At 42.3% G+C, this 21,281-nt stretch overlaps 1 protein-coding gene across 1 annotated transcript; it reads right to left on the bottom strand.

Annotated features, from left to right (window-relative positions):
* Window positions 1-394: 394 nt before the first annotated feature.
* On the bottom strand, window positions 395-21,266 carry LOC122824849. The gene is made up of 23 exons (XM_044105673.1): window positions 21,046-21,266; window positions 20,728-20,814; window positions 20,444-20,564; window positions 20,250-20,352; window positions 15,572-15,685; window positions 15,381-15,497; window positions 14,661-14,821; window positions 12,960-13,106; window positions 12,725-12,827; window positions 12,026-12,151; window positions 11,747-11,929; window positions 11,148-11,386; window positions 9,255-9,998; window positions 8,504-8,600; window positions 8,287-8,394; window positions 6,901-8,028; window positions 5,378-5,500; window positions 4,895-5,023; window positions 3,962-4,154; window positions 3,680-3,804; window positions 3,270-3,460; window positions 1,850-1,983; window positions 395-1,734 (listed from the first exon to the last, which is right to left on the bottom strand). The coding sequence occupies exons 1-23, from the start codon at window positions 21,059-21,061 to the stop codon at window positions 1,502-1,504; spliced, it is 4,722 nt and encodes a 1,573-aa protein (XP_043961608.1). The 5' UTR covers window positions 21,062-21,266; the 3' UTR covers window positions 395-1,501.
* Between the last annotated feature and the right edge of the window lie 15 nt (window positions 21,267-21,281).

Raw genomic sequence — 21,281 nt, 5'->3', positions numbered from 1 at the left:
TACCAAAGAAAATTCACCCATCAGTCATCAATGACTATAGACCTGACATCCCACATCATGAATTCAACGTCAAAAATCCCAAAGAAAAATTTATGTTGCAGCTCATTAAAATCATTCTTTAAGGAGAAGATGGTGATGGCAGGAAAGGTCTTTTGTAGCAGACTGTATTACAGCAAATCTGAAAAATCCTCTGAGGACACTCTTATCTCAAAAAGAGGAAAGGTCCATGAGAGAGAAAAGAGAAAGATGGTAACATAAAACAAAGGGTCTTAATTTTTCTTTACAAATCTTTTACAATACTGAACTCCATAAAATATAAAAGCACTTTAATACTTAAATTAAGGATTTGCTTAATTGTGTAATCTAGTCATAATAAAAGGGATCAAACAAAGAATATGAATAAAGTATTTATTTAAAAAGAAGAGACAAACAAGACTGGGGTGACAAATTGTTCAACTTGTCATTTGCTACTTGTCAAGTAGCCATAAAACAGACTAAACAGTTTCCATTAAAACAGCTCACAGAAAGGTCACAGTAAAGTGAGAGTATGACTGAGTACTACTGCTGGAACAGTAGGCAACATGGAAAAAACCAAACCTCTGAAGACAGTTTACAGAAACACTCAAACATGCAGAAAGTCATGCAAAATGACATAATGTCAAAATTATTTCATGGGCAGCATAAGAACAAATTCAGAACCTCATCCTGCCCCAAAAAAAGCAAACACATGAAAGTATTTAGTATCAAGCTTAAACTAAGAAAAGAAACACTTTTGGGTTTGGATAACTAACCATCCCGCCACATTTTTTGCAGTAGAACCTCTCAAACACCTGCTCCTCATTACAAACGAGCTGTAATCAGGTCAGCTCTGCTTCATTTCTCCAACTTACAACACGTCACTCACTGGGATCTACTGTTTTCCCCTGGAACATGTGGGATGAGCATCAGTGCACATTTCAACACATTTTCACCAGACAGCTGGAACATCTCTAGACTGCAAACTGAAGCAAAAGGCAGCTCTGCAATCGTCCCCCAATCTTACATACAAAACATTTCATCGACTTTAAATGATCGTTTTAAGAAAACTGTTAGTCGGAATCCTGAGGTTTTCCTCAATGAGAGCTTTGCCAGAGTCAGTAGCCAGCTTCAGTTCCTCTTCTTCAACCATAAACAGTCACCTGCGTTCTAAGGACGCAACTGAAAAATATAACAGACATTAAAAAAAAATTCTTACTTATGGCCATCATGGTAAATAACTAAGCACAAAGCACACACCAGCTCTAAAAAACCACCCCCAAAACAAACAAACAAAAAAAAACATTACACACACACACAGGCTGGCTTTAAGTATAAATTTATAGCTCAGAATTCACAATGATGGCCAAAGTCAAAATGACAGACACATAAAAATACATACTTAAAATGACTCCTAATTGCTCACAGCAGGTCCATTTTCTATTTAATCTAAAAGTCATTTATGAAGTGCAATATTCTGTTTGTCTCAGAAACACTTCCTGAAGACAATCTGTGGCCCGTATTCCTCATACTCTCCCCGGCTGATCCACGCAGAGTTGAAGGTGGACAGGTTGGCCAGAACCGCACCGCCACTCCACACCAGGAAGCGCCTGTCTTTGGGGCTGGTGACGCAGACGTTCACTTTCATGCCTGCCGGCACCAGGTTCTTCACCTCAGCCTGGAGGCGCTCAGGCAAGCCTGGCAGCAGAGTATTCCCACCTGCAATCACACCCAAAACTGGTCAGATTTACAGAAACGTTTATGAAATTATATAAAAAAAAAACACTGCAGCATAAGGAGTTCATTTTACAGTGAAACTAAGGAAAATGGATACCTGAAAGAATAATGTTGCCCAGAAAGCTGCGCCGCAAGTCAATGTCTGACCTGAGGATTGACTTGAAGATGCTCTCATGCATCCCAGGATGATCCCGTCCAATAATCTCAGGATTAAACAGAATCTCAGCTGCCCTGGATGGACAGAGAAATTGGCTCAATCACCACATTGTTCTGCATGGAATTCTTCAAGCTTGTTAGGAAAGTCGAAGAACTTTCCTAACATCAGGTTGGGCATTTGTCACAGAGTTAAACCAGTCAGAGACCATCAACTTGATCTGAACAGAATTCGAGAGATTTGACTGAACTATTGGATATTTTTCTAAAGAATACCCGACCAGTCGCCTCGAGCCAAATATAAACTCTCTCCGCTCAACATTCCCAACTCCATCTGCAGGTGGATCACTAACTTCCTGACAGATAGGAGGCAGTATGTGTGGCTGGGGCAGAACATCTTGGAGACTCGGACCATGAGCATTGGTTCCCATCAGGACCTCTGCTCTACTCCATCTGCTGCACCTCCAGCCATCCGTCTGTGAAACTGATCAAATCAGCAGTTTCTCATCGGCCCAATCTCGGACAGAGATGATTAATTCAATGATTCTCATAAACATGTAATATGAAAACTCAGCTAGAGCTACTGGACATCTGCTACATATAGTCTGTTCATACAGGTTAACAGATCTATGTACAGACTGGCACCAACAAGACCGATAGAGTAGCAGCTAGAATTAACTGTTCAGCTTTAGGAAAGGTGTTCCTGGTCTCCTGTCCTGATGAGGCTTTAAAGCCAGTAATTGGAGATTATCGGAGTCACTACATATACAGTCAGTATTCAGGCAGCACACAGTCCAAGAACAGAGATTTGTTCTACCTGAAGTCACAAGAAAAACAAAGCTCTCTGTAGACAGGACATGTTATACATTACAAGAACTCAAGTGCAGAACTTAATGAAAGTGGTGTGCTACAGTGGGAGAGAATGATAAAGACTTCCCATTCCTGAAAACACAAAAAGGTTCTGCCTGGAGCAGACATTAAGAACCACTGTACTTCTGTTCTTACAGGAGAGAGATCCAACTCTTCTGTATATATGGTGATAAAAGCTAAAACTTTTCTCAAGAACCTTCAGTTCCCAGCTTGCCTACTAAACAAAGTACAGGTTGGCACCAACCCTCTGAACAAAACTTGCTGAACTGTATGCTTCATTCAGGAAGTCCCACAAAATCATGAAATGGTGCTGAAGGAAGTGACTGTCATAAAGAGCTTGGTTTGATCCTTAAGTTCCACATGGTGGAAAGAACCATTGTACAGGCAACTGTTCTTTGTTGCCTGTACAAAGAACAGGCAACCTGCTCAGTTTCTTTACCAGCTCTTGTTCAGCAGCTTACCTCTCCAAATGTCGGTCACTGGTACATCGTTACCTGAATCTTTCGGTGCCCATGGTAACGATCTGGCCATCCGGCATGGTGTACTGCACTTCTCTGCAGGATGAACGCCCCGGGTTCAGCTCAGTTTCATAATTTAATGCAACACAGCAGCACTTCTCCTTCATCTCCCTCACAATCTCATCTTCTGCTGTTGTGCGCATGCAGACGCCCTGTTCCTGCAGGAGCTTTAGGCAGAAAAGAAAAGACTGAAGGCTGCACAACAAGGCAGAATTAACATCTTGGCTCATGAAACCAATAAAGCACCAGACAAAAGTTACAGAGTAAATCTAGACCTGAAGCAGACTGATCCAGAGGGCCTCATACTGAAGTGAACATTTAACGTATTCATCAAAATAATTTTACAGAATTGGTCACATTTAAGAGCACCAATAAGTGCTGCAAACCTTTTTAAGCTGCAATGTGACATCCAGACCAGCCAAAGGGAAGCACTGAACTGCATGAGGCAAACTGTATCCTTCAAACACAGGAACACTGTGGCTCACGCCTTCTCCAGAGTCAAACACCACACCTAGAAACAGGTCATCAGGCCCATGCATTAGCAACAAAACTAGGCAACTTAGAATGTGAAACATTTAGGTTTTAGAAAAATCCAAGTTAAAAAAAAAAAAAAAAAAAAAGTCTCCCTGAAGAAGGTGTGCAGACAAGCGAGTGGCTGCAGGACCTACCAGTGGTTCTCCCTGCTGCATACAGTGCAAGTACTGCCTGCATGGCCACATACGCCAACGGAACACCAAAGTTCTCAAACATGATCTCCACCATGCGGCGCCGGTTCTCCAGAGGGTTTATGGCTGCTTCGGTCAACAGAACAGGATGTTCCTCTGGATCCACACACAGCTGCTGGAATGTGTACTCCCAGATCTAGAAGTAAAGGAAAAGCCTGAAGAACTGGGCTGTACGAGTCCTAAACACGACTTCCCCAAACAAGAGCTTCAGGGTGTCAAGAAAACTCATTTGAAATTTACCTAATCCAGGACAGCACATTACACAATGTTCCATGTTGAAAACAGAGAAACAGTGTTTTGAACATAGGTTTTCTAGCCACAGGCTAGTTTCCAAACCCAGTCATTGATTGGACTTTATAATCCAATACTTCCCCATTAAGAACCAAGGAGCCATTGTTCATATTGTCAAACTACAACATGGTGATCATTTCAGTTTTATGACCAGAGAAAAGAAATTCTGGATTCCATAAAGCTTTGTGAACTGTAGAACAGTGAGGCGTGTTAGCCGTTCCTAAACTCCCAGCAGACCTCAGCAGCAGAAAGCAGCTCATCCCACCAGTCCAGGTAAGGAACTGAACTGCCGCAGACATTTCTACTCTGGTTCTGCAGTTTGCTGATAGAGCTGACTTGCAGTGCCCTGCTATAAGGCTATAATGAACAGCACAGAGCTCTGTAGGAAGAAGCTGCTGTCAAAGGCAGCACAGCAACTTTAGGCTTCACACAGGCCCAGGAACATTGAGGCAAATGCTAACCTAATAGAAAAACTTGATATCAAACAAACGTAACCTGAGGAAATATGAATAGCATATTCAATCTCATAGTCTCACTCTGAGTCAGTAGGTCACCATCATTGACAAGCTTTCTACATTTTCTTACTTTTTCCATGTCTTCCCAGTTGCAAATGATCCCATTCTTTATGGGGTGATTCAAAGTCAGAACCCCCCTCATGTGTTGAGCATCATGACCAATGTAGAGATCCTTCTCCACGGCCCCACTCATTGTTTCCTGCAAAGACAAATATATAATTGTAGACTGAGATTAAAATATAATTCTCAGCCAAAGGAAATGAAAATCATTTCTGTTTCACCCTTGCTTTTAAATCCATAATTCCTGTGAAAAGTGAGGAACTCAGCTGAAGGTTCTGATGAGGAGCAGGTTCTAATATTCTTTATGGTGAATCACATTCTGCTCTGCTAAAGCAGACAAACACTCTGCTTTAGTCTAAACTTAAATCTCATCCAGTTACACCCATTAGGGCTATGATCCATCTCATCTGAACAGTCGGAGGACTTCAGAATTATTCCAGATCTCTATAAAAGATTAATCAACTGAAAATCTCCCAACAGACCAACATCTCACCTCATATTTTGGAACGCCAGTTATTGTTGGGAATGTAATGTTTGGCAGGTCTTGATTCGCAAGTCCTGCTTTCATCAAACCAGATCCCATATCCAGCACGACAGGGACATTGAAATCTGTAATCTACAACCATGAGAATAAGAAAAAGAAAGAAAGCTGGATGTCAGAAAAAGGTCAGTTTTCCTCTGGTTCATGTTGGTTTCAATGTAATGATTTAAAAACAGCCAAGGATTTAAAGACTGCTTCATGTCTCCAGTATCTACAGGTACATATAAAATAAAAATTTCATAATAAATAGGAAAAAAAATAAGTCAATATTAAAAACTAATGCTCATCAGCTAATTAACTCAAAACGCATGCATAAAGTTCCCAACCCTTTAAACAGTTTATCACTCTGTCAGTAGGTCATGGAGAAATCTGATGACTGGACAAATCTCCAGCACCCTTCACAGAGTTCTGAACAATCAGATGTCTCCTACACACAGGCCTCAAGTACTACATGCAATGAGTCAATCCACTCCTGATCCAGAGACAACACACACATCTTCCCTGGGGCAAGAAGAAGAGGAACTAGACTGGTGTGCAATGGTCCAGTTCAGTTTTCAGATAAAAGTTAATTCTGCATTTTAAATGGAAATTAAGCTCCCAAAGTCTGGAGGAAGAGTGGAGAGGCACAGAATCCATTCTGCTTTCCTGTCACTGACAGTTTGGGGCACCATAACATCTGCTGGTTCTGGTCTGCTGGGTTTTCTAAAGTCCAAGTTGATGCAGCAGTCTAGAGCTGTGTTTCCTAACCCTGGTCCTCCAGGCACTCTGCCTTGCATGTTTTAGGCTTTTCCTTGTTTCAGTCCAGGTGATTTCAATTGACAGGTGTTTACTAACCTGGTATCATCCAAATCAGGGAAACATCTAAAACATGCAGGCACACTGCCCTGCATGTTTTAGACCAGGGTTAGGAAGCACTGGTCTGGAGCACTTCATACTTTCCTCTGCTGACTAGCAGTATGGAGATGTTGGTTTTACTTTCTAGCAGGTCTCGACACCTGAACACTTCCAAATGTACCAAAAGCTGCTTCAATGACCACAGTGTTCCTGTCCTTAATTGGTCAGCAAACACCCTTAACCTTTAACCCAAAGAGAATGTCAAGAGGAAAATAAGAGGCTGCAGGCCCAGCAAGGCAGAAGACCTGAAGGCAGCTGCTGGGCTCAACAGAAACACCGACCACCTCCATCCCACGGCGCACTGACTCAAGCATAAAGAGCCCAACAAACTACCAAGTCCATGGAAATTAACACACTTTACAAAACACCAACATTTCTCTTCATAACAGTGGGTAAGATCAATAAAAATATATATATTTTAATTTTCTGGGTCACTGAGTTTTGGGTTGCAACATGTATCTGTACCTGTAAGCAGCAGACCCAACAGAGTTTATAACTCTTTACTGAAACCAAACTCACTCCTTATGCGTTTTAGGAGCTTGTCCTAAACCAACTAATTTATACATGAAAACATTGAATACCTGGATAATGTCATACTCCCTAAACTGGGTCTGAACCCTCTGTGTCACATGGTCTGATATCCTCACAGAGTCAGAGCTCAGAATACCATCAGGATGGTCTTTGTCTTCTTCTCCTCCTCCTAGGTCAAACTCCAGTGGCTGAATGGGAGCCATCTGGAGGACTGGCTGCAGGTCTACTTCTGCTTGCTGCTCATCTTTCCCAGCAGCCACCATGGAGGGATCCGCTTTCTCTGCATTAGTCACTTCAGAAACAGTCTCCTCATTTCCATGGACTAAATGGTTATTGTTGTTAATGTGTTCTTTAACATTGGGATGGAGAAAATCCTTCCTGCAATCTGTAGCCACCCTTCTGGGTGCATCAGGCTTTAAATCAAGTTGAGGATGATAACTGGGTCGGGCTGGAACTGGGCCAGGCGCCTTTTCATGTTCAGCTGGGCGACCATTCACAGGAAGTGAAGCAGTTTCTGGCTCCAAAACAGGAAGTGGGAGTTGTTTTCCTCCTGGATCAAACTCCCCATCATGTGGCATCAGTTCAGAGGTCAATCGCTTTTCATTCAGCTCTTTCCCACGGACAATCGGAGGTTGGACATCCACAAAAGATTCCTTCAAATCACAATAACTAGAAACTCTACTAGTGTCACCAACGTTAAGACCCTCAGACAGCTGTGGGTTCTCTCCAACAGCACCGTCTGCAGCGCTGCACTCAGTCTCTGACAGGAACTCAGCGTCCTCTCCAGACTCATCCGATACACAACACCTCCCAGACTCTGGAGCCATGTCCTCATGACGAGGTGCTTTATTTAAGGTCTTCTCAATCTCCCCTTCTCTTTTCCCCAGTTGCAACCAGAAAGCTTCCCTGTTTGTGTGAAGGCCTGGTGGATGTGGCGAGGTGGAAGCTGCACCCTCTGATGGCCTCTGGCCTGCGCCGAGCTTCAGCTCCTGGACTTTGAGCAGGAGCTGATCCGGGACACAACCATGCCTCATCTCACCCAGCAGGTCCAGCCTGCTGGTCAGCTGTTTGTCTGAACAGGAATCAGTAGCATCTGAACAGGCGTCGCTGTCCATCATAGAGTTGGTCTGACTGAGCTGCTGCCGGCCACCATCAACGTCCCCCAGGTCAGTTGAGCCCTAGAAATATGCAACGTTAGAAAAACAGTCTGAACATGTAAATGTTTTAGTGGTGTGGTTACAGCAGCCTTAAAAAGCATGCTGACCAATCAGCTCCGAGTTGAAGCAGTTACTGTGAAACAAGGAGCCGAGTTCTCATGGACCAAAGATGCTAAAAACACAAAGCATGTTGCTCATTTCAGAAATAGCTGGAATATTATTTTCAGTTATGATCACGTTTTATTTCAGAGTAAAGTGGAACATGTGCTATGTAAAGACCTGGTGCCGCTGCTGGTTGCTGCCCCACGGTGACCACAGATCCTTCCCCTCTCCGTCTTGCAGCAGAGCGTCCAGCTCAGCTTCCTGAGCCAAAACATTCTCCTCCTCCTACAAAACAGAGACCTGTGATGCTAGTCTGAGCTCTTGGGAGGCTGGGAACCAACCCAGAGCAGAGTGTGGAGGTTCAGCACCCGGGTGCTTAAACTGGATCACTTACATCCAGGATCCCTCCAGCCTGGTTTAATATTCTCTCCACCTCTCTCAGATTCTCTTGCTCCTTCACCTCCCAGTTGGTTAATAACACATCAGCCATGCTGAAAACAGAGCAAAACGTCACTTCACAGATCCACTCTGCAACCATGTTGAGAGCCATAATCTCAACATGGTTGATCTAAAAAGGTGATTAAAACAACACTGTCTCACACACACTCAGGGTTGATCTAAGAGCAGACTGCAGCTCGCTCACCAGGTCACCCTCTGGATTTGAACCTCTCTCTCCTAACAGGAAGAGCCTTTGCTGATTTTTCTAGTCTACTGTAGGGGCAACAAAGTTCCCAGATGTCTATAGTGCAAATGTGACCAGCTGGAATTGCAGGGTTTCCCCTCAGTGTATTAGAAGCCTGGCAGCCCACCAGACTAAGCATTGCTTATGTATTCAAGTCTTTTTAGAATGTTTGCATTTTTTATGTCTTTATAGTTGGTGTTCAGGTATTAATTTTTCAATCTTTCACCAACATAATTATCGAGGGATATTTTAAAATTTTCTGTCAACTTTAAGCATTTTTTTTAAACTCAAAAACATGACAGTCTACTGGATGAATGACTCTCTTAGTGCCCAACCACAGGGCTTAGGAGATTTTTGGGGGAAACCTTGAATAGGAATTTTGTTCAAATGCAGCTACTGTAAGAAAGTACTGCTGTACATCAAAGCTGAGGTGGCTGCATGTCCACATGGTCCAGAACATTACCTGTCTGCTTCTGGTTTTTCCTCATGCAGGTCGTAGGAGTACCAGAGGAGGATGGGGGCCTCTGTGTCTCTCCCGTCAGTGATGGTGCTGGACAGAACGTTACTGATGGTGCCGAGTTCAGGATCATCTTCACAAGAGTGCTTCTTATGGGGAGTGGGTGTTGGGGTAATTGTGACTGTGTATGAATTTTCCAAATCATCTACTGGCAAGCTAAGCCAGGGATTGGTGGGGGGGGCAGCAGAGCGCTTCACCATGATCTCCAAGTTCAGGGATTCTGCTTCTACTTTTGGGATAATCTGGATGCTAGAACTGGAGAAGTTTGCTGGGAGGGCAGAGCCAAACTTTCTGTCAACTTCACTTCCTGGAGCGCTGAAGCTACCTTCCTCCTGCATGCTGGGTTGTCCTGGAGCAGCCGTCGTAGGATCAGAGATCCTAGTTAATTTTTGGAAATTCTCCACTTCATCTTTTCCTCCTGTAGCCTCCAGCTGGGCGCTCCGATCCGCTGACGCCGGCCCGACAGCGGCAGCCGAAAGCAACACGGCAGGATGACTCCCTGCTTCCAAGCCGCTTCCACAGACTGCATGATCCCCCTCATACAACCCTTTGTCTTCATCCAAATGATTTAGACAAAGTTCAGAGTTCCAATTTTCATGCAGCATCTCATATTGCCACTGGAGGGCGAGCTGAAGCTGCTCCACTGACACTGGACCAGAGGACATCAGGAGCGTCCTCAGAATCATGCACCTGACGTTTGAAAGAGAGAAACAGCTGAGGGCTGGTCCAGGAAAACAACTAAACTGTTGGTGAGAAACAGAACACCGTTTCTCAAAGTAACATTTGCTGAAGTCACAGTGACTTCAGCAAATACATAATCTGACAGCAGATTATTTATGTTCAGGCATCACAAGCTCTGACTGAAGCAGGAGCAGTAATTGCCCTTCACATTCCTGACATTTGCAGATGACACCACTATGTTACCCTCAGTTGTTAAAGTTACTCAGGTTATAATGCAATTCAGTTATTAAAAATAAATAAATAAAACTTAAAAAAAAAAAAAAATGGACTTTGAACTTGAGCTTCATATTTGATCTCCGTTTCTTTAAAAACTTCTGCTCTTTCTGAAACTCTGCCTTCAGGAAGTCATCCCAACATGGCTCCTCTATTAACCCTTTAACATTTCTACCAATGTTGCTCTGAGAAGTAGCTCCTATAATGAGCTCAGCAGATCCACAGTTCCACCAGGTGTCTGCTAATTGCTGCTGCTAGTCTGAAGGAGCTGAGTGGGTAGTGGACAGGGACGAGATTTGGTTCAACAACCACCAATTGAACTTAAAGATGTCTCAATGTTTTCTTCATAAATAAATATTAAATTAATTAAACCTTTCAGTAAGTCTAGAAAATATTGATTCATAATTAACAAAAGTCATTTGTTTCTATGCAAAATACAAATTCACCATGTTGCTAATGGCAACAGTAAGAACCTGCTTTTATAATACTGATGTTTTCAAGTATTTTTCTGGTAATTATAATTTTCCTTTTCTATCTAATTGAAACATGCAGCTTTTGAGGAGAGTTTAATACTACAACTAACTGATGCAGTAGCCCTGTGGATTTTTAGAGCAGTGTGTCCTTTGTGGAACGGATAAACTGACAATAATTTTACTTATTCTATTTGAGATAATTTAAGCAATACATTCTAGGTTTTGAATCAAATCCTTTGTGTACATCACCCATCCCAGCTACCATCAAGGATTCAGCTGGGAAAACGAGGAGCAGCTGCTACACATGGAACTAGCTTTCATTTACCACAGCACAAATTTGCATTATGGTGGACTATCATGCTACTTTAAAGAAAACATTGAGCATCACTCCTAGTGCAATAGTGACGTTTACCTCTGGGAAAGACGTCTGCTCGCCTGTTGCACCTCATTATCTGGGATGGAGGTGGACAGGCGGGACAGGTGAAGCAGCTCCTCCATTTCTGGAGGAGGATTCTTCCTCAGGAAGATGGAAAGTCTTTGCCTCCATGCAGGGATTGTCCTCAAACTGTTACTCTGTTGCTCTTCATGAACTCCTGAGAGGAGCTCTGGGAGGAAGCGATCACTGAGGACCAGCCTGTACCACCTGTCGGCCTAAATTACAACAATTCATTCATCATCAGATGAGAACATGTTTCATGATCTATACCTCATGACTCAACAGCAGCAGATACCCAGTTTAGTCCAAGATTATGTGAATACTGTAAATCACACACACACACACTGTGTGTGTGTTTCATGATCTATACTTCATGACTCAACAGCAGCAGATACCCAGTTTAGTCCAAGATTATGTGAATACTGTAAATCACACACACACACACTGTGTGTGTGTTTCATGATCTATACCTCATGACTCAACAGCAGCAGATACCCAGTTTAGTCCAAGATTATGTGAATACTGTAAATCACACACACTTTATAACCCCATGTATTTGCATGATGGCCACTTGCCTTGCTGTAGTAGTGATGGTAGCTGGACACAGCCCTGAGGTTCTGGAGGACAATCTGCACAGCAGAGTGAAGGTTCTCCTTCTGCCTCTCCAGCTCCAGAGCCCAGCTCTCCTCATGCCACGACTTCACCGGAGAGATCTCCTCTAACGTGTGGATCACATCTTCAGCACAGCGAATCAGAGCCTGGGAGGGGAGAGGGGAATAACCTCACAACATCATGATCCTCAGACACACAGAAACACTACTGCTGGGGCAGCAGGAAGTGACAGAGCTTTGTACCATAGCCGGAGTGGAAACGGATGTTTCAAATTCAGACAGCAGCAAAGCTGTCGTTGTAGAATCTGTCGCCATCTCCGTTCTGTACGGCTGAAGCTTCTCTTGAAGAGATTCCATCTTCACAATAATCTGTAAATACAATCACCATGGTCACCATCCTCCTGTGCAGCAGAGCATAACGTCCCATTGAGAATAGGAAATCTCCTTAGAAGCCAGAATTAGTCTTCATGTTTACAGAAAATGTAAATATTGGTGTTCTTGAACATTTCATCCTGAGTTCAGTTTTATATCAACACCACATGAGGATTGCTGCAAAGTACAGTCTGGTCCTTCATAGAGACAGATGGCAGAGCTGCTGACTTAAACCACTGATGAGTTAAAGGCCGTTAAACACAAACGTCTTGATGAGAAACACGTTTTATTTCAAACAGATTTTCAAATTTGATCCTTTGTTTTCATTTCTTCAAATTAAAGATAATGTAATATTCACTTAGTCCTTCATCACTTCATAAGTGTGATGAAGAGCAGTCGTTTTCCCCAAAGTGAGCTGCGGCAACCAAAAGCAAACCTGCTGCTGGACGTCCACACCTTTTCCCAGAAACTGCCTCTGCTTTTAGAGCTCTCATGAACCTTTACCACCACAGGATACCAACGGTTGTTTCTGAAAGCAAAGCCACCAGACTGCTGAACAAGCAGACTCACCTGCAGAGCGCTGTTGTTCAGCTGCAACACCTGCAGCTGCAGATGGGCCTTAGCAAAGGCCTGCTGCCAGAGCAGCTCCACTTTCTCCACAGCTGCAGTAATTCTGGGGGGGGGGGAATAAATAAAAAAAAAAAAAAAAAAAAAAAAAAAAAAAAAAAAAAAAATCACAGAACAACTCTGGACAACTATAAACACGAACAGTTCAATCTGTGGAAACAACTCTGAACTGGTGTACCTGCTATGGTTCTGCAACATGTCAAAGGCCGTCTGGGTGAAGAAGGGGGTGCCAGTCATGGCCTGGTAGCATGGCTCTCTGTCAGGGTGGCGCAGCTTCTCGCACACAGCCTCACAATGCTTCAGCAGCTCGTCCAACCCCAGCTCCCTGCAAACACACACACAGCAGCTCAGTTAGTATCTGCTGCTTCAGAGGAAGGAGTGACTGAAATCAGATTTCAAACATTATGAGCCAATACTAAAATGACATTGAGTGTTTGATCTGTGAAACATCACTGCAGCCCTCTAGTGGCGCCAACTTTGAAACCAGTTTGCTTAAAAAATAAAAATAATAAAAGTTCAGATTAACATTAGTCATAGATTGATTCTTTTAGTTCTTGGTTAAAACCATCATAGCTATTGGCAGCATTTTCAATACTTTGATTTTTATTTTATTGAAATCAGTAAATGATGACCACATATTTAAAGACTAGGTGTTTGCATTGTCCATTGGACAGGGTCTCAGACACTCCCATTCTCCCCACCATTTGGACTTTAAGTACAAAAGGTTTCAGAGACATTTTTATCCACCTGCAGAAGTAAACCTGACCCCTCCTCTGTCCCCAGCTCCCATTGGCTAGTCACCAACACCAAGTTAGTTTTTGGCAGATGCTGAAGATCTTCAGTGGGACCTGGATCACCCAACAAGCTGTTTTTTTGTTGTTGTTGTTTTTTTTCCCCCTCCAGGGGGTCTTTTGTGGGCTCTAGTGTCCCTTATATGACAGTAGGCCGACAGGAAAGGGGAAGAGAGAGGGGGAAGACATGCTGCAAATGTTGCCGGTCCGGGAATTGAACCCGCGACGGCTGCGTCGAGGACTCAAGGCCTCCAAATGTGGGTCGCGCTATCCCCACCCACCCAACAAGCTGTTAAGATGTCCTAGACTACCAGTAGGCTGTCAGTCTGCATGGTGGGAGTTCAGCAGATATACAGAAATTCACAAGAGCCTCCAGAAGCAAATATTTAATACCAATACTGCCAGTATTAGTATCACTTAGGTTGATGTACTGGCTTCATTCTATAAAACATTTTCGCTAAAAAGAAAACCAGGAAAAATCCTTTCTGATTTTTCCTTGTTGACATCAATACAGAGCAAAGTAGTTTCAGCTCACAGGAGACCAAAACGATTCCAAAGACTTCAGCCTGGATGAAGATGAACCAAAGGAGTCAGAATCTGTATGAGTTTTTTAACTCATACCAACCAGTTTGTGGAAACTGGTTGGTAATTTATTCTGGTGTGGGAGTAAGCTTCTTTGAGTCCTTGAGATTTGGACAACTCTGCAGCAAATTAGTTAAACCCTGAAGGTTTTAACTAACCCTTTTCTGTAACTTTGTGTTACAATTCCTTCCTGTAACACAAAGTTAAGGTAAAGAATTGTGACATCATTTTCCAACTTTGGGAGAAGGAAAGAGTCTCAGTTGGACTGTCATGTCCTGCTGTCATAAAACTAAGTCAATATGGTTGACTTTTTTTTTCCACTCCCAAATTGAAGACAGATGATTACACCAAAATACAGTTTTTTCAGCAAGAAAAAGAGCATTTGACTCATCTTGTTTAAGAAAAGAAAATCCTAACAAATTTAGTTTCAATGTTTAAAGAAGATGATCCAGATAATGTCTAAGTATCACCTTTCTGTGACCTGATAATATAAGGAGGGCCCTGACCTCCTAAGCTGCAGGAACGTTGCTTCATTTGTGCTGCAGAAGTGTTGGAGCTGGCTGAGGCTGGAGGGCAGCGGCAGCCTGGACAGAGCCTGCAGCGTGGAGATGCAAGACGGCAAACGCTGCACCACTGACAGGAACTCCTGAACGAAGCCATCAATTTCCTGCAGGGCACAGGAACACGTCACCATGGCTACACCATGGCTGGAAAAATCAGATGCATAGCAAAAAGATTTGTACCACAATACTCTTCTTCATACTTCTAAGCTTACAAGTCAAAACCTGATTGACAAAAATGAAGCTCATTGGTTTACATGTAAACTAATCAGCTAGCTCAGATTTATTCAGCGCAATAAGCAGCCTGAATGCAGGCCTGAGGCCAACTCCTTTCACTTGTTAATGGACAGTCTCTGAACAAGGTTCACCATGGTAACCAACACACCACACACTGACCCATCACGGCAATATATGCATCAATAAAAACCTTGAAGTTAAACACAGAATGCTCTTCATCACCAACTGATTTAAGAACAATTCTGGAAGACTTCATGGGGTACGAATACTTTTGCAAGCCACTGTATAGGTATTTCTATTGTTATGCAATTATTGAATAAAGACAGTTAGACAAAATGATTAGGTACTCCAGGTTTCACTAGCTCTACTGAGAGGCATTGGAAGAGTTCTCCTGATACTGGCTTCGTTCTTTCAGCGGTTCATCATTACCTTCATAAAGCTAACCCAGCTACTGTGGCAGTACAGAAAGTAACCCCCCAGAGAGGCTGGCAGCTGGCTCCGGTCGATGGAGATCCACAGCTCTGGGATTTCTTTCAGGAGGATATTCTGACAAAGACAGAGCAGTGTTAGATATCAAAACTAGAAACAGCACTTCTCTCAGCAGGATGAGCTGTACATACCCTGAAAGGCGCATTGCAGGACTTTGACCCGACCAGGAGCTTTAGCAAGAGCTTTGCTGCATCTTTCCTTTTGGGCTGAATGATGTAAACACTGTGGACGGTTCGCTTGTGTTCCTTGGAAAAGGGAGGTTCATAAATTAGAAGTATCTTTTAAAACTTGCGTCACTAAACCATTAAAGTCAAACCTTGTGTTTCAGACATCAGATTTTGCTTCCACAATAGACAAGTTGAATCAAGGTTTCACAACAAAATTATATAGTTTTATTTTACTACTGGGTTGATTTTGCCCAGACTTCTTATCTTCCTGTCAGTAACAACTAAAGTTGGACATGCACTGCACAATATTTTTAATAGTTTCAGATTCATGTCAAACTGTACACCTCCATGGCAGAGTTCAATAATTCACAGACTGTGCCTCGACAGACCGCGCTGCACACAACACATCAGACTCTTGTCCAGAACTACAAAGAAGGAGGTAAAGCCAGAAGTGAGGAGACACACTGGTGCATGCAGAGTGACAGGTTCAGGTATCTGGCTCATGGTGATACCCCAGTGAGAGTCCAATACGATTCAAACAGATTCAACAGTATGCCTGCTGATCACGACCTGGTTGTGAAGCGTTTATCACTTCATGTAACTCCCCATATGGCACACAACAAACTCAATGCAATCCCAAATATAGTGCCACATCTGTTCAAAATGGTCCAGCACAGGAACTTGGGGAGATGAAAATCAGAATGGATCATTTTCTAGCCTAAGTTTTATATCAAATCGTTTTGATTGCCCAATTTAACACTACAAACGATGTCAATGCAGAGCTTCGAAAAGCTAAAGGCTGCCATTAGGCCTGAAATTTATTCAAAGCAGCTTTTCATTTATGGAAAATATGTACACCTCCCACTTAATCATACTCATTTCAAGTAATTCCACCAAGGCATTTTGATGATAACCAAGCATGAGATCCTTCAACCCCCAACCACAAAAATTTCATAAAGGACTACAGTAGACATGATCCACCCAGAGTAAAGCAGCTCAAACTGTTTGAATTAATTACTAAATGTACAATTTCAGGCTGCAAGAAAATCCACGCCAGTAAAGCAGTCCAAATTGTTCTAGTCACTGTGCAAAAAAACAACAACAAAAGAACAAAAAACAATGTTCATACATAACTGAGGCACAGGCAACTGCTCCATTACAAAGCTGTTTTATAACAGCAGTCTCCTAATGGGGCAGCATGCACTCTGCTTGAGTACTATGTAGCTTTTAGGACAAAGTCAATTTTATAACAGATTTCACAGAATGTTCTTTAGCCTACAATGAAATAGGAACAGTGCCATAACTGACATTTAAAAGCAAAATTTTTTAAAAAGGAAATACAGCCTGCTTAATATTGAAATATTTCCCAAGCAAAATTCAGACTGCTGTGTATCTGTTTTTGTGATTGTCGAGACCTGGTCTGACCAACCAACACAAAAGTTCCTCAGACTAAATTGGACAACTGAATCTAAATCGACATTTGTCTCATTTGCTGTCAGGCACAATATTCAAGTATTTCAGAGTTTAAATAAAGGAAATTGTCAGCCATTTCTTAGTGTCTGACAAACTTCCCTGGAGGTTTAACAATTTATGTACTTCTGAACGACTGACATCGGCGTTCTGTCATTTTAGAATTGTCGTCTGTAGTTTAGCAATGGCAGCAGAGGAAGTGAACAAAGTCGTTCAGTCCATGTTGGCCACGGTTCCAGATATTAAGCGTTAAATCAGATCAAGGGGAATGTTAAAGATGTTTTAGTGCAGGCAAAGAAGTTGTGATCTTACTCCACATTAAGGTTACTTACAGCGCACGCAATTTTAGGTAAGCTTCATCAAGTTGCCACATTACAAACATCAGGGCCAAACATTGGTAATTGGGTAAAATTAGAGCTGGACCATATGGCTGAAAAACGTATCACAATATACGCATTTCATATCAGCTGATGTTGGTAATTATTGATTCGTTTTTGTTTAAAATATCTGAATACAGCCAAACTGGTGGCATGACTCGTTTTAATCGCGGTTTTCATTCCACAACATTTTATTTTAGTTTTAAGTAGTTATGAGGCACAGTGACAAAACCTGAAACTTACTCAGGTTTTTAAGTAAGTCAGTTAGTTGGTGAGTGAATTAGTTTATACCACCCATCTTGCTTAGCTCACCATGAAAGGTTGAGCAGCTAAACCCTCTCCTCTGCCTACATCTCCCAGAATGCTGTGCAGTTCTGAATAGAGAATATTTTAACAGAACCATGTGCTGATGTGTTGGGATTCTACAGATTTTGGCCAAACCTGATTTTCTTAGCCTCACTTGTCTTTCAATAAAGTATTAATTATTAATTTATATTCTGAGTTTTAGTATGTTCAGAAATACTTTTATTGTAATCTATGAACAAAATATAGTAGACATTTGTTCTGCTCTGTGTTCTTAAAACTAAAGAGAATAAATAAAATTATTTGCCTAAACATCATCCAGTATGGCGGCAGAGTGAAGAGCACCTTCTGTTAAAGTAGGTTCTCTACATAAGGAGTTGATCGTTTTTCTTGGTTGTATACTTTAAGAAAAACAATCAGAAAGTTGTTTTTCTGCTGATTGTTTTGTTATTGAAACAACTTTTATTGTTTCAGTAATAACAAAAGTTACTAAAAACTTTGCGTTTCCAGAACTGTTTTCAGTTCCTGAAACAACAAAAGTGATCTTTTGAATAAAGAAAAGTAAAGTTAAAATTCAAACACGGTAGCAATCAACTCAGCAACATCCTCCCCATTTTCTCAATCCATATTTCTATTTTTTTTGGGACGCTCATGTTCTGCTCTAGACCTATACTGTATAGGTTTTATCCAGTTGTCTTCACATTAGAAACCTTCCCCTTAACACAGTTTCTTTAGCAGCTTCCTTTGTGAAGCTGTTGCTTACAGCATTCAGGGGTTTGAATGAATACGGCTTTTTTTTAAGCAGGAGCAGTTCAGATAGAGGCTCACAGACCTGAAGATGCCACATGATGCTGATCATGTGAAGTGGGGGAAAAAAAAGAAACCATCTTGATCCTGAAACCATTCCTCAGTCTCACAAGCTTTGTAGCACTGAGCAATGCAATAAGGTCATCTCTGAATGAAATATCTTTACTGACAGACTGCTAAAATCATATAGATGGTTAGGAAAATCCTTGGGTGTAGAAAACACAACGCAAGCTTTAAACCTGCAATAAACTGAGAAGAGCCTCTGTACCGTCCCAGAACAATGAAATATATTCATGGGCTTCATGAGATTTAAATCTTAAACCTGTTGCACATTACATAAAACGAGTATAAATGATTACAGTCAAATGTTGGGTATTAAGTCCTACTATAACTATCACATGATGTACCAACTGGATTGTGCCTTAAAGTAGGATGAAAAGGTATCAGGGAGACTTCCAGAGGAACGCTGCAACAATCGCCAGCAGACATGTTAGAATTGCCCCAGAAACCTAAAAGCCTGAAAGTTAGTGGATGGTCTGATGAGACTAGAACATGAAAGATTAGAATAGGTTAGCGATTTGCCAGACCAGGGAGACTGTGGTTAGCTTAATGCAGAACGTTGTTACATTAATGATCTAGTGATGCAGAGACAGTTTTCTCTTCCCTCCTCATGTAACAGCAGAGCTCTTCTCTCTGTCTGGGAGATACACTGCTTGACTTTCACAAGCATAGATCTTTAGAACTCTAGGTCGCACACAGTAGCGTGCACCGTAAATTAAGTCAATTTTTAAAACATTTTTACCTCAAAAGGCCCTCAACTTATTTAAATCAAGGGCTTAGTATAACTCAGTGTTTCTCAATTCCGGTCCTCAGGCCCCCCGCCCTGCATGTTTTAGGTGTTTCCCTTCTGCTACACACCTGGATTGAATCTGTAGGTAATTAACAGGTTTCTACAGCACTTGATGGTCATACAATCATTTGAATCAGCTGTTCTGGAATGGAGGCACATCTAAAACATGCAGAGCAGGGGGGCCTGAGGACTGGAATTGAGAAGCACTGGTATAACTATACAATATAAAAAAAGAAAAAAAAAAAGAAAAAAGTTAAATCCACTTAATTTGATTAAAGTCAACTTTAAAATTAGTTTTACACCCCAAAACTCACTGGACTTAATTTAATCGAGTGTTTTTCAAAACCTTGAGCAAAGGAAAGATAAATTGACTCACTTTTTTTTCCAGTTAAATACAACATTACACTTTACAGAACACTGCCTGGAACAAGATCTGGCAACAAATTGTCTCGTTTGCCAACGGTGTATAAATGTCTACATCAAGTTTCATTAACTAAACCCCAACTGTACCGTTTACTGACATTTTTGCTGTTATTGTTCCTTCCTAAATGCATGATCTCTCATGTCTGCTTTTAAAATAAAGTTCTAAAGTCTTCACATTTTGGGCATCTTGAAATGAAACAACCTCTGAAAACACAAGTGTTGACATTAGGCATGTCTACAGAATCAATCTGAGAACTTAAGAGAAACACAGAGATGATCATCTGTAGATTAAGAGCATGTAGCTATAGGAAAAATTAAGAGGTTTAACATTTACAAAACAAATACATTGTGCAGAAAAGCATGTTCTGACACCAGTGGAGACCCAGACAGGATCCACAGCAACAACACATACCTCCAAGAGGAGCAGAGTCTCTGTGATGAACCTGGTGGTTGGTGGTGACGCCTGCCTCAGATCAGCAACCACAGAAACTAGACTTTGTTTCTCCTGCTTCTTACTGCAGACAAAAACAGTAAATGTTACTGCACCATGACTGCCCAGTCTGCACAATCCCAGAATCATCATGGTTTAGTCTGAACACAACATACGTGAGCAAGGCATGGAAGTAATGGATGAAGTCCACAACTTCTGCTTTGCTGAGTTCCAAAAGCCTGTCCTGACCATCCGCTGGGAATATGATGAGAGGGCAGCCATGCTGGTCAAACACACCTGAACAGAGCAGAGAACCAGCAAAGAGTTGACACTGGTACATCTGTCACTGTATGTTTTACTTCAACTCAGTCTTCACAAACACCTGCAGAATCAGCTTATATAAACCATATTCTCATTACTTTATGTAAAGTAAAGAAAAAACTATGAAAAGCAGAAATACCAGGGAACCAGACAGCTCCAGAACCCAGCACATGGTCTGAGGGCAGCAGCGGAGAGGAGCCGCGGTCCTGCACCGGCGTATGGATGCCTGCAAAGTTTGGCGCAAAGTTAGGATTTCTACTGGAAACACGCCCGACCCGACCCGACTTTCCAGCCGTTCCTGTTCTATGAGCAGCAGAGAAACCGGCGCAGCACATTCCACAGACTGCAAACAACTCCCAACCGGAGGGAGGAGGAGACAAACCACGACGAAGCTGTGGACCGTGTCAGGGCCTCGGTGTGTCGGGATACAAAGCACCTGTCTGCCAGGCGTCCGTACCTGCGTGGCGGCTCATGTTCAACTCCTCAAGCGCTGAAGTCCTCCTTCATCTGCAGGCTTCTGTTTCTGGGCTGAACCACAACTTTTTGCTTCAGGGAACCGACAACACACACAGGTCCTGTTCTCCACCGGTCACGGCCAGTTGGGGCGGGTCTGGACGCTTCTTTCCGCCATCTTCCAACCGAGCACCGTTGTCTGGCTAACACCACTTAGTGCGAGATGCTCCAATGTTTTAT

Source organism: Gambusia affinis, linkage group LG22 (genome assembly GCF_019740435.1).
Source record: "Gambusia affinis linkage group LG22, SWU_Gaff_1.0, whole genome shotgun sequence".
Lineage (NCBI taxonomy): Eukaryota > Metazoa > Chordata > Actinopteri > Cyprinodontiformes > Poeciliidae > Gambusia > Gambusia affinis.
The sequence above is the reverse complement of the archived record's forward strand: the minus strand, read 5'-3'. Positions and strand labels throughout refer to the sequence as shown.